Source organism: Rhea pennata, chromosome 9, assembly GCF_028389875.1.
Source record: "Rhea pennata isolate bPtePen1 chromosome 9, bPtePen1.pri, whole genome shotgun sequence".
Taxonomy (NCBI): Eukaryota; Metazoa; Chordata; class Aves; order Rheiformes; family Rheidae; genus Rhea; species Rhea pennata.
The window spans coordinates 1,656,532-1,670,359 of NC_084671.1; the positions used below are offsets into that span (position 1 = coordinate 1,656,532).

Below are 13,828 nucleotides of genomic sequence, written 5' to 3' on the forward strand. Positions count from 1 at the left end.
ACACTACTTACAAATTTCGACTCACCCTAATTCTACAAATTGCTTGCTGTAGAATCATAGTTCACACACGGAAACATGTAAAACTAACAATTTAGTACAAGTCAGACTGAAAACAGTTATACTAATGGAGGGTCTTATTCTGAGAATATTGCCCATTGGGCAGAGAATGAGTTCTATCTCTGTAGTCTAACTCCAAGGAAGATACCAAGAACAGAAAACACTATGCTTAGTAGAATTTGCAAGACAAAGGTCAAAAGTGATTACTAAAAATTCTTCTCCAAACAGTAGGACTTTGGGAAAACAGAAAAATATTATTGCATTCTTTGCAATGTTCTGCTCTTGAACACAGATGTGCTTGACTGTTAAAATGACATGCGTTACAAATACAAAATGCTACAAATACTTACTGCACACAAATAATCCCCAGACTAGTTCACTTTACAACTTCTAACTTAAAGTAATACATACCTAAGAATGGAGCACAGTTTCTATTTACATAAGCTTTGACAGTAAAGAACACACTAAATCATGATCAAATCACTAGCATAAAATTGTATTTCTAAATAATTTAAATTCTCAAAACAGTGTTTTTTGCTAAAAATCCTTCATTTCAATGAAATATTTTGTAAACATTGAAGATGTACATTTATACAATCTACAGTCTCAGCAGGAAATATATTTCTGGCTTATCATCACTACTGGATTCCAATTGCACAACAGAATCATGTGCATACAGCTGATCTCCACACCTATAGTGCAGAGCAGCACATGCACCCTCTGGTATTCCTCGGCTTTCCGAATCTTCCCCAGCAAATCCATTTAGGTACCTGGCTATGTAAGAGCCTGTTGAATGCCTGTTGATAGTGTGAGGAGATGCTGAAGGCTTGTTCCGAAGAACGACCCCTGCTATGCTACTTGCATTAGAAAATTTTTGCTTGCTGGCTTCCTGTCTCTCCTTGGCACGACTGGCTATATTCCGTACTCTACTCTGGCTTCTGGATGACAGTTTTCTGACCAGTGCCTTTGGGCAGTCATCATCAATCTGCCTGGAGTACAATGTTTGACAGCTGTCATCCTGGTCCAGGGACACCAATTTTCTCAGCTGTTCTGTCAGAGCATCTGTGGAATGTGGTCTCATATTCTTCATAGCAGCGAGTTTCTTGTCTCTCATGCCAGATGTGATAAAGCTTCTACTTATGTACTGGTACTTACTTTCAAAATTGCAGGAAATATCCTCTGATGTTAAGTCACCAAGACTCTTGGATTTGCAAGGACTAGTCTGTTTGATGACTGTAGAAGGTGGGAAAGGCAAAGCATTCTTCAGTCCAGGCAAGTGTACATTAAGTTGGGATCCCTGGGAGGTATACATTTCATCTTTTTGCATATCTGATATCTGATGATAATGACGTAAAAAGCCAAGGTTTCCGTATGTTGGGAAAGGGAACTGACACCTTGCAGTCCTGAAGTTATTTGAGCAATCCAGGGCAGCAACACAGAGCTCCTCAACAGTTGCATTATTCCCAGAGCTCCTCTCACGACTGTGCCCGACGTCCTGCTTTTGCCTTAGTTTCAAAGGGGAAGCCATCTGGCTCATATCTTCTCTTTTGTATTCACATGCAGTTACCAGCAGATCTTGAGAATCTCCATCTACTTCTACAAGACTGCTGCTTTCTGAATTTTCACAAGTGGAAGGGTCAACTAGCGCATCCTCAAAGATGAGGCTATCGGAAGCAAAAGAACCGGCAGATTCAAGGGCTTCCCAACTTGTACCACATTTTGTTTTGGGATTTGCATTTAGCAAAGAGAGAGGTGAAGTACAAGCAGAAGACAGCAAGTTATTTTCCATATTGTTCAACTTTTTTGTGCAAACTAATTCACTGTGGGTATTACATTCAGAAGTTGGTGTAAGAGATGCCTCATGGATAATCGTGCACACAGAATATTCAGTAGTCTCTGGGCTGGAGAACACAGTAGTATTTGGAGTTGAGAATAAAGGGGATTTTTTGGTAGTCAAGTTGCTCTTACATGGAGTGTTAACATCTGCAGTAAGCATATGCGGATTTGCAGACATCACACTGAAGGTCTGGCTGCTAGCTCCATGGAGACTTGAGACTACAGTGAGATTAGTTTGGTCATTTGTGGCATCAAACTGTCCAATCAGTGCTGAGACAGAGCTATCCATCTCACTCTCATTCATTAAAGAAACTTCGTCTATAAGACGAGAAATGTCACTGTCTTGCATGGTTGAAGTGGAGTGTAAACCAAGAAGATCAGAGCAGATGGTAGAAGAAATATCTGTCAGCATGAAAGCTGCTGTGGTGCTTTTCTTGATGATGTCGTATTTATGATTTTCAATATCCTCTACTTTCTGAGAAAGGGAAGTTCCCACCAGTGTTATTTTCTCCTCTGTAGACACTTTTGTGTCATCTTCCCTTTTATGGTCTGCACAATTTTCATCTTTTGTTTTTTCTATGACAAGTTCAAAACCAGAGTCCCGTATTAGAGGGACAGTTTCACCAGAAAGATGATTTTCCTGACACCCTGCAAGGTGATCTGTTTCAGCTACCCCATGTGCAAAAGCTACATGTTTTTCCTGTAGGGGTGCTATTAGAGAAGGGTCAGTTTTAGTCTCCATCTGGGGATTCTCTTTTTTAAAGACAGATGCCAAATGAGAAGTAGTTGTGTTTTTCTCAGAATATGTAAAACCAGATTCTTTCAAGTTTGCTTCCTTCTTACTTGTAGCATCACTGTTGGCTAAATGAAATAAGAAACATATTAGTTGCACTCTATTTTGTTTTGTGTTTATTAACAAGTATTTTGTCCTTAGACAGACAAATGGAGAATGCAAAATTAAGTACAGTTGTGACAGAACTCAATTATGGGGTTGTGCAGGTTTAATAGAAATTATCTGAGTGGTATGAATAAATGGGAAAATAGAGCTGCAGGCACTTCACTGAAGCTTCCTTTGAATGTCTATTACATCAAGCACATGATGTAATATTTGTCGCAAATAATGTTAATGAGGTACCATATCATAATTTGCATGTGATATTACCTTCAGTTGTGTTCCTATTCAGATTTGTACTATAAAGAAGCATGGCAATAAAGACAGAACAAAACAGCTCTGTTAAAAAGCATACTTTGAAACAAGATGCATGCCTAAAAGACCTCTGAGTAAAAAGCATCAAGTAGATGGACCCCAGACATATTGTTCTTTGCATAGTTATTGTAAATTGTTACTGTTTAGAGATTTAATTTTTGATCTACCAACATACTGCATTCATATGAGAACAAGATTTTGAATCCCATTAAAAAAATTCATTAGACACATTTTATTCTTCCAATTATATTGCTTCTTTTTACATGTCAAATCCTAGCTCCATGACTCACTCCTGGCTTTGGTAGGTAATTTACACCTTTTTAATTAAGCAAGGACCAAAGAAGTAAATTTGACATAAGCTATACTGTTCCTAACATTCACTAGGAATCAGGCACCCTAGAAGGGAAAAAGAGAAGCCCTGATCATTCACAAACAGTGCATGAGCAGTCCGTGGTACAGTAGGAGTTATTTTTAATGAAAACGGCATGCAGGACTGATCTCCAAATTATGGGGAAAAAAAAGTTCCTCAAGCTTTCCAGTGCATCTACAGTGGATTTACACAGCTCCTATATAAGAATGGAACAGATAAAAATTTCTTTGATTTGTAGATTTCTTTCTAAGAGAATAGAGGAGGAAATGGAAGGCACATTTCCCACTTGGCGTAATTCCAATTAATACTCTAGATAAATTTAGCCATAGCATTAGCAACAAAGGTCTTTATTGGATAGCCTTCCCTCTTCATTCTTCACTGCATTCTGCCATAAAGAACTTGTCCTCTGACAAGTTGCTCTCTAGAGTTGAAGTCTCCTCTCAATCTGAAATATTTAGGCTTAATTTCCTTCCTGAAAATATGCAAGTCTATTCCTACATGGCACAAGGTTCTGCCATATCTTTTCTCATTCTAATTCAAGGTAAGCACTTCCACAGAAAAGGGCTCAGGTTGCTTTTCTCTGTGTCTACCACTAAGACATATCCCTGAAGCACAGAGAAAGGAGAAGGTCTCCTGGGTACAGAAGAGGCCTGTCTGGAATTTTATCTTCTTCACTTCTCATTTCTAAGTGTCTAAGGTGGCATGTCCTTCTCCGTATGGGTTATGGAGCAAGCTCTACTTACACCAGCTCAAACAGTCTGGTTCTAGTCTTCGTGCATTTAGAAGGTGCAGCATTTATTTCCTGAGGTAGCTTTTTACATCATGTCATCAGAGCCTATGTTTTCTGCAAAGGTTTTTCTGCTATCAGTAAATACTTGTGACCTCCAAGACAAAGGTTTAAATTTCTTCTAAATGAATTTTCTGCATTTGTCTCCAGCATCTTTAGGAAGAAATCTGTCAGAAATGATCACATACATTGCTAAGAATGGCTGAGCTGCATCTGCTTCATACACTTATTGGGAAAAAATGTTTGAATTTCAAATATAGCATTTTCAGAGTTAACTTCATTACTAGGAATATCTTTTTTCCTGTCTATAGTTTCTTTTCGGGGTGGTAGAAATATTTTTGTTTAATTTTGCTTGCTGCTTCTTCTAAGCAGCTTTTAAGTGGTGATATCCAGATTATCTGTTACTTCAAAGCTACAAATATGGGGCTGTAGAGCAAAGGACGGCTTACTAACTCATTCTTCTCTGTGCCAGGACAGCATTGTAACTATTTTAGTTTCAGCTGGCTGCTATGGTTAGCAAAAGCCACTGATTAAACAGCTGAGACTATCTAGAGCACAGCAACAAGTCATCCCCCCCCCCCCCCATATTCCACCCAAGACAAGTTCTCCATGTGCTCTCTCTACTGTATCAAGGACAGATGGGCAGCTCTTCTGCCTCCCCTGCTGGGGAAGAGCCCTATGAGGACAAACTCTGGAAACTTTGTGCTGTCAGAATCAAACTGAATCGAAGGACATGGCCAAACCCTCAGTCTCATGGGAACAGCTTGTATGAACACATATGCTTTTCCTCCACAAAAAAAACAAAATCAAACAAACAAGAAAAGCAAGGTCAAACTAGCCTACCAACCAACCAATCAACAAAACCCACTACCACCACCAGCCTGAATGATCTAGACTCAGGATAGAGACAAAAGGTCTAATGAATTACAGACATCATATTCACAGCTTAATAGACTTATTTAAATACTCCATTAAATCAGATATTAGGCAGGTCATCGTTACACAACGCAGCTTTGCTGTAGTCATTGGAGTGACTGCAAGGTTTTGTATTTCCAAACCCAGACTAGTGCTGCTAAAGATACTCAGAAAAAAGTTATTTTAAAAATTAAATTGTTTTGTGTATAAACAATACAAGACTAAGATTTTATCCTAACTAATCCTTTTTGTATAATCAAGGTATTTAATCTGATTACTTTATAAGGACAAAGTCAAGACTCCTAGATATAAAGCTGGATCTACTTTTGCCCCTTTTACCCCTGTTTGCAAAGTCTGTCAGCCTTTACAAACATTGCTTCCAAAACACATGCTGCGTGCTTTTCTCCGCCCTTAAAAAGGAAGGTGAAAAAAAAACACAATGCCAGCAGCAATGTTTTCCTGAGTAAATGGACATTAACAAACCAGAGATTGGTGAAGGGTAGTTGAAATTGCTCTTAAATCATGAAAAGAAGCTTGACAAATGTCCTTTTAAGAGCCCTTGGAGAAATTATTATTATTCCCCAACTTTTTGAGGGTTCAGTTCTCAAGTAGTTTGAAGTAATTTAGAAATGTACGTAAGCTGTTAAAATACTACAGTCTAAAGCATTTTACTCAGCAATTACTTGTGCATAGAGGCTGCAGAACCAAGCCTTTTAATATATAATTTCAATTTGCTACTCAAAAAGTAATTTTGGAAGTATTTTACCAGATGAATTTTCTTTTCCTCTGGCATCTTGAACAGCTTCACCTTCTGTGCATGGTAATCCTATAAGATATTTGTCCACTGGCATAGAAGCAGGCCGTGCTTGCAAACTCCGGGTTGTACGTCTTGTAACTCCTTTGTCTTTCAGGTCTGTTGGTTCAGATGCACTGTCCTTAATTTCAATAGCTTCCAGAACACCCATTTTACTTTTCTTTCTACCTTTTGCTGGTGCACTGGCTGTGCGCCGGAGAATTCGATCGCCAATAGATCGCTTCCGTACATAGTGCCCGTTGTTTTCAGCAGAATTGTGCTTAGGGTTCTTGTTAAACAGCCCTCTGAGTCCTATCAGCTGCTTATTCTGAAAGGACAAGAAAAACTAGTTTCAAGTGAGTTCAGACTATTATATAAAGAATGCAATGAAAAGGGTTGCTTTCTGAAAATCTATGAATGACGAAGACAAAATTAAAACGCAGCAAAGCAAAAATTCACACCAAGCAATTCACATCTACTCTGACCAGGGAAATATCAGCACAGGTCTCCATGAATTCATGCATGTCTATTTCTCCTCATTAGGACGGCAGCCTGCCACTACTACAAGAGAGGTTTTCTAGAGGTCTCCTAATCAGAGATGACAAGACTCTAAGAAGTGTACTGCAGTGACAGGCTACACATTAGCTTGGAATTTTACGCATGGGCTTCATCAAAGCAATATCCAAATGTTTCAGAGTCTGAATGAAAAATGATGTAGCTTGGTAGTTACAGGTCATGCGATTAGGAACCATTTGAAAATCTGTGCCCAGCAAGTGCAAAGCGCATGCTAATGACGTCTACCTTTGTGGCTCCTAGAAAGTGCAATATAGTGTAACTGGGATTGAGGATTAAAGGGCTCCACTGAAAGGGAAAGAAAAATGCAAATATGTTCGGCTAATGTTTTCAAGACTGTGATACAAGCAATAAGGTAACAGAACATCAGCTGAAAATATAACCCTGCAGAGCAAATCACTTAAAACTATTCATTAATCTTAGGTTAGCCTCTCCCAAGGAAATTTGACCTGATATCCTCATCTACAAGGATGCAAATGTACATTCAGCCTTTGTTTATACCTTGGAAACACAGTAATACAGCTCAACATTACACTCAGCATTAGAAGAATGGACAAATTATACAGAAGAGACCACATCTCACTGGATCTTTTTTTCATTTTCTGCTGTCATCATCATTCATCTTTAATATGAAGCTACTCAGCTTTCTTGACTATATTTCTTCTTTGAAGAGCACATAAGACAAGAGCAACAGTCAAACAGGCTCCCCTACAGACTATCATCAAAATAGTATGTGATTTCATACATATCCCCCAACATATATTGCAAATGTATATATTGCAAATATTTTCCAAGTTGTTTACTGCTACTTTTCTTTTAATATGGATGTTGTGATGATGAAATCTATGTTGAATACCAAATGCCTCTCTCTATGCACAGAACACATATGGGTGAGGCATGGCCACTCCCTCCAGCTCCTAGCCACTCTCCTTCCTCCCTGGCCAGAGGCAAGAGCAGATGAGTACATTGAAATACTGGTCCCTGTGCTGAGACAAGAGTGCCAACATGAGAGACACATCTCAATGGTTTACACTGCCATCATTAGATTACTTAGTGACCTAATGGTCTCAGTGAGGATAAGGATAGCAGAGCTGAGTGAGGATCTGGACTGTATCAAATCTCAGCCCCTAGGTCTCATCTGTGCTCATTTTCTCTCTTTGTCCTACTGAACTTCTCTTAAGTGCTCATAGTGCTACAGTTCTACCTATAGAAACAACTTGAGCACTCCAGAGTAGACAGAAAGCTGGTGGCCAGGGCTAGTTTTGACAAGACATTCTCTGCATTCAGAATGGAGAAAGATGGAGACTAACTATTCCCTTCACCTACGCTCTTAAAAAGACCTCTTGTAAACTTTCATAAAAGCAGTTAAAGCAGAAATACAGGGGAAAAGGCACTGTGCTTTTGTTTTAAAATTTTTATAAAAGTTTTAAAATTAATAATCTTGAAGAATAGCAGCAATACTACACTGAAAGATTTAAAACAAATTAGCAGTTAAAAATAATTTGTCAAATACCAGGTCCTGGTACAGTTACAGCTCTCAACAGTTACTTCTGAAGTAAAACTAGTTAAAAGTTAAGCCTATAGGAATGTATTTTATCTAGATGTTAAACAGTTATTAGGTGGCAACCATCATAAGCACGGTAAGACTCGTACAAGAGAGTGTTATGCTTTGAAGGTCATTACCTGCCAGGAAACAAACCAACCAACCAGCTAACCCATACTTTACAAGATATATCCTTCTGCTTACAGAGCACACTAACAGATGTGTCTGCACTGTGATTACAGCGTCTCAGAGAGAGACAAATGTTCTACTGGACATGGGTGCACTGTGCATGGATGCCCTGGCTCAGTGCTCCTCAGAAAAAACACTATGAATAAGAAACAATATTTTGTTTCCCTGAGAATGGTGATTTCTAGCAGCACAGGCACATATCTATTATATAGGCAACAGCATAAACAAAGACATCAAGTTCAGGGCAACAGAGAATAAGACATTATGCCTTTCCATTGCTGTATGTTTTGAATAATTTGTTTATACTTTAGTACTGATCAGTGCCAGAGAAAGTTAGGCACAGCTGACTCAGTCTACAAAATGCCACATACTTAGACTGTAAGAATCATTTAGAAACCACGCAAGTCCTGTGAGGTTCTGTGGTGCATTTTAATCCATGTTTGCCAAAAGTATTAAAACAAAAAAATTCATAAAAGATATACCTTCCTAGGTATACCTACCTTTCCATAGATTTCATTGATGGTTATATGAACAAATATGGATGCTTCTGTGAGCCCTTCTAAATACACATGGCGATAACCTAGCAAAATAAAGAAACAGCATTGCAATTGATCAGCAGTATTCATTTTACGGACAACTGGCAAGAACTGCCTAAAAAAGGCATGATATGCACAGCAATATCTGCTGTCTTCAGTAAAAGCTACTATCTTCCATCCTCACAGGCTTTCCAAGCCCCCCTCAGTATAAACTGTATCCAAGTTACAAATAAGACAACAGCTGAAATTTCCAAAATCAGAGCCACCCAAAACTCCTTGAAATAAGAGTGAGTACACTATCCTAACAAGCTAGGTGAAATATCCAAGCTCATGCATGAAGTCTCACAGAGGAGTACATCCTATTCTGATTTCTAGTCTGGCACATCAAATTCAAAGGCATTTGACCTTCAATTAGATCTCAAAATCAAGGAAAACAAGTGGGACTAACCAGGCACAAGACTGCTAAAGGCCAGAGTTCTTTGTCCAACGAAGTCTCGCCCAATAGGGTCATGGTCCCAAACAAGAAATCGAACCAAAGCTATTTCAGGCATGTGGATGGTAAAAGTGAGTGTTTCCTCCCAAACAGGATTAAACCCTGTGCAACAAACAATAGAAAATCTGGGAAACAGCCATAGCAATGTTAGCCTCAGTTTTCATGATGCATAGCAAAAGCCAAGAGAAATACAAACAAACCAAATACACAAAGGAACACTCATTGTCTAGTGCTCATCAAGACCTAGGATCTCTCATAACCTCCATTATATATGTAGTTAAAATGAGAGTTTGTTTCCTGGACAGTCTTTATAAACAAAATGATTTTGGCTGGGTATCTGGCAGGGATAGCAAGGCAGGATACTGTTTTGCAGAACTATGGCAGGCTACAGATAGACCAAAATGAACAGGAACAATTCTCATTTTTCCCCATGGTATTGCATCTACCCGTGAGATGGTCACCTCTCCTGCTAGAACAGGCTATTCATTTCAGTTCTTTTTCATCTCCTTCCTATGAAGGCTGATATGGTAGTCAAACTGCCTTGGATATAATGTGTTCTCATTTCACTTGATATTATAAATGTATTGTAGATATAGAAATACTAGGAACTTCTGCCTAAAGGAGATCTAAGTAGAATCCAGGGGAAACACACTGTGGTGAGCAGTTCTCTTCTTTTGTCTCTCATTTCTATCTCCCTACACCAGAAATTCTGCCCAGAAAGCAAAAAGACAATCATTTCGTTTCATGGGCTAATAAGCTTTGCAGTTTAGAAAGTAATAATATACACTGAATAATTTATAATGGCTTCATATTTTACTCTAAGAAGAGGAAGTCAGCTACATTATCTTACCATTGTCGTCAACCACCCTTGTCTGATCTTTAGAGCAGTCAACAGGTAATCCAATAATTTCCACCTCGACAAAGGGATCTATTATCTATTTTTTAAAAAACAACAGTACTTTAAAAGCAAGCTAATGATCCAAATGAAGGTCAATTTTTAATGAAATTCCCATTCAGAGAACACATTTAAATTCATACGAGAATTCAAAAACCTGTGCTTAGCAAAAATTTTCAAGCAGCACAATCATAGGAAGTGGCTTCATGGACTATAGGTTGATGTACAGTTTGTAATGTCAAGAGCTACGACCAGTCATAAGTAATTTCCCCAAAAAATGGAAGTCACCCCCAAAACAACAAACAACATATTAATTTCTAAACATCATGTGTAGGATACAGGCTCCATGCGAAAATGTAGTATTTAATGACCAAATTTACTGGTGTATTTAAATGAGGAGAAAGTTAAAGTCACAGGCTGATTTATCACTCCAGGACCTCTCATGGAAGCACTTGCAGGTATCAGACCATTTTACCTCTCCTCTGTCTCCTAACATTGAGTCGGGAGGCTTAGGTAACTGCTGTCCACTGATGATTTTCAGAATAAGCTGCTTTTTAGGACTGGCAGGAAGTGGATCAGCAGAGTAGGGGTTGAAGGTACCTAAAAATTAACAAGGAATGAGAAAAAAAATGTAAGAAAAATACACAGGATAGATCTGCAGAAGATACATGTACACAGCCAAAATTCAGACATTATTGAGTAAATTAGACTACAGAGGACTTATTAATGAATTGTTAGATTCCATTCTACTTTCTTACCACCATCTCTGAGCTGAGTGGTCCTTGCTCACATGATTACAAGAAAGTAAGGATCCATCCAGTAGGAAAGTTTTACAATATTAAGACTCCTTTGAAAAACTTTTTGTATTAAGTAGCAGTTTCTAAAAACATCACTTATAACCCAGATTAGTACGCTGATCTTCTCAGCTGTACAAGTCATAACGAGAACAAGCAGCTGGGGTGCAGTAAGCTGCTTCCTTCAGAAGCAGTGCCTGCTTCAAATGTTCAAACTGCTTCTATCATTTCTCAGCTAACTTTCAATCAATGCCACTGCTTCTTGTGGTCACATTTCAAAAATTACTTACAGATGTAGAGACACAATCAGATCCAAAATCCTCAAACAAATGGAAGGATGCTCATTCCAAAATACTGAAAAATCAGGCTCCTGTTCTAACATGTTTTGAGGACTGAATCAACTCCTTTCAAAGGTAACAGAAGAATAGCATTGTCTTGCTTTAGCATTGGACCAAGTCCTAAAAACTTAGTCCCAGTCCACCAAGTATCTTGCCCTTCTTGCTTGCAGCTGGCTATCCTAGTAGCCAACTCGGTTACTACAGTATTAATGGAAATATAGAGAAGATTCTATACATGTTCCTATTTACTTTTGTCTTGGTAACTTCATCACAAAGACATTTTCACCTTGACACTTACAGTAATGAATGCACTGTGGGACATTACCTTTGCACATTTGCTGAGGTTTGAGGACATAACCACAGTTGCCATTTACCCTAAATTTTGCTTCATTTATTTGCATCATGCGTCCTTCAGACTGGTAGTTCAGTGCCACTGTTCAGCGAGAAGATTCAAGTGTTATTGATAAAGATAACAACTTAGCAAAAAACAAGGGAAATATGATACTCATGCAGCACCTACCTAACTGGCAACCAACATTCCAATATGGTATAGGATTGAAATTGCTGGAGTCAATCCGATATGCAGATGGATATACCCTTGTAAGCTGTTTCTGGTTGTAAAGCATAAACTGTTCAGCTTTCTGCTGCACTGCTTGGTGAGCTCTTGTTTCACTGAATGATAGCACATTTCCTGTTGATCCTGTGTATATTGTTAAATTAACAAAGTTACAAAGCAATCCCAGGGGGTGGAGGCCTGAACTCAGACCTCAGCTATATGGGGATCAATCAAGGAGAACATGGATTGATTTGAAAAGAATTAGTCCAAATTTACACTGATAGATTGTCTTGTCACGTGCAAATCCTGTATGTTGGTTATCTGAAAGGCATCAGCTTCTCCTTAAAGGAGTATCCTCTGTTCTATTCTTAAGTTTCCAGACTTAATTGGAAAACAGAGCAAGAGCTCATGCTAATTGTTACAGCCTTTCCTCCTACAAAACCACAAACAAGATTGCTACTAAGAAGCTGAGAGTAAAAGAAGTATGCTAATGGCGTCATGGTCAAAACTATACTACTGAAGAGCTTATGGCTGGGGGAAAGAAGGACTCAACACAGCACTGACTGTGCTCCTGTCTTTGTAATATAGCAGCATGCAGTCTCTCTCTCTGTCTCTCTCACATATTTCCTCAAGCTCATCCTTCCTCTATATGAGTCAAGTAACCTTTTCACATTCCAAAATCTTCTCTTTGAGTGCTTTATCCTCTTACACAGACTTCCTTTTATCATCTCTTCCCTCTGGGAGAGAGAATAACTAGAACATTTTCCTAGGAGAGAGCACTCCACTTACAGGGAGTAGTAAGAACAACTCAGTTTGTACCAGCTCTCCACTCCCATCTCAGACTAAGATCAGAAAAACACCAGGATCTGGATGAAAGAGGGTGGCAGTACTTGCACTGATGAGCAGGCCCTCCTTTCTGGTGGGCAGCAAGCCATTACCTGGGTTCAGCAGTACCATAACTGCACCTGAAACTGCAGAAAAAGCTGAGCCTTTAGAAAAAAAGCTGACCCTATAGAAAAACCTGAGCACTCTGAACAGTTAAGCTGAAACTTTATAAGATTATGTTTTTGCACTATTTCTTGGACTTGGTTTCTCCACAGTACTTTCACCCCTCTTTATTTCTTCCTTTAGTTCCTGTCAGATTTTAGTTCTACTGCAATAACAAAATCTCCTATACCTTGTTCATGTATATTTGTCAATCTTTCCAATAAGTTCCTCTGCAACTCTCCCAGTTTCCATTTTGCCTCTTCAACATGTTCAGTGAAACAACTACAAATATTCTGGGCTGTGATCACATCTATTACAATTCAAATCTATCAGATTATCAATTTTAAATAGCATTCAGTTATGTTAAATAATGATTACAAATCCCTTAAAACTGTGAAACCAGGAAAAAATTCTCCTAAAAAAGCCTAATTTTTAAAACTGCTGCTAAAACACAAATATCATGAGAAACTAAGGGAAAGGATATTTCTTGAGAAATAAAAGGGTTGTGCTTTATTTTTTTTCTCCATAGTTAAGTAAAGAGGACAGGTATCTAGTCATCTTATTTCTAGGATAACTTTGAAAAAAACAAAAAAACTTCGCATCAGAGCCATGTTTCCTGTCAGAATACATAACCAAACAGAAAAGAGAAAAATGCATACATAACTCTCTACCAGCAGTCTTACCATCATCTACTATATCCTGGGCTGCCACTGAGTTTGTGTATACCACTAGATCAGACAGAGCTCGGCACAGCTTCACAGTTTTTCTTCGACGAGCCATTCTGCTGTATAACATTTAAGATATAAAACAAAGATGGAATATTTCAATACTTGAAGCATAATTCAGTCTCCTTTCTTTTCACCATTAAGGAAGTAAACAGCTGTACAACTCAGACTGAAAAGCAAGGTGCAATAAACAGGGAACCTCCCTAAGTAAAACTTCATACAGAGAGTTCTGAG

The 13,828-nt window shown here is 38.5% G+C and overlaps 1 protein-coding gene across 3 annotated transcripts in view; it reads right to left on the reverse strand.

Moving 5' to 3' along the window:
* Positions 1-655: 655 nt before the first annotated feature.
* PLCH1 (phospholipase C eta 1) overlaps positions 656-13,828 on the reverse strand; it is a 78,687-nt gene continuing 65,514 nt past the window's right edge. For 2 of the 3 annotated variants that reach the window (XM_062582232.1, XM_062582230.1), the window contains exons 14-23: positions 13,553-13,650; positions 11,847-12,026; positions 11,652-11,759; positions 10,670-10,794; positions 10,150-10,234; positions 9,255-9,401; positions 8,771-8,850; positions 6,767-6,826; positions 5,939-6,293; positions 656-2,754 (exon numbers count right to left, since the gene is read on the reverse strand). In XM_062582232.1, coding sequence (XP_062438216.1) covers positions 656-2,754; positions 5,939-6,293; positions 6,767-6,826; positions 8,771-8,850; positions 9,255-9,401; positions 10,150-10,234; positions 10,670-10,794; positions 11,652-11,759; positions 11,847-12,026; positions 13,553-13,650 — 3,337 coding nt within the window. The remainder of the gene's footprint in view (positions 2,755-5,938; positions 6,294-6,766; positions 6,827-8,770; positions 8,851-9,254; positions 9,402-10,149; positions 10,235-10,669; positions 10,795-11,651; positions 11,760-11,846; positions 12,027-13,552; positions 13,651-13,828) is intronic. The other variant, XM_062582233.1, reaches the window with a different exon arrangement.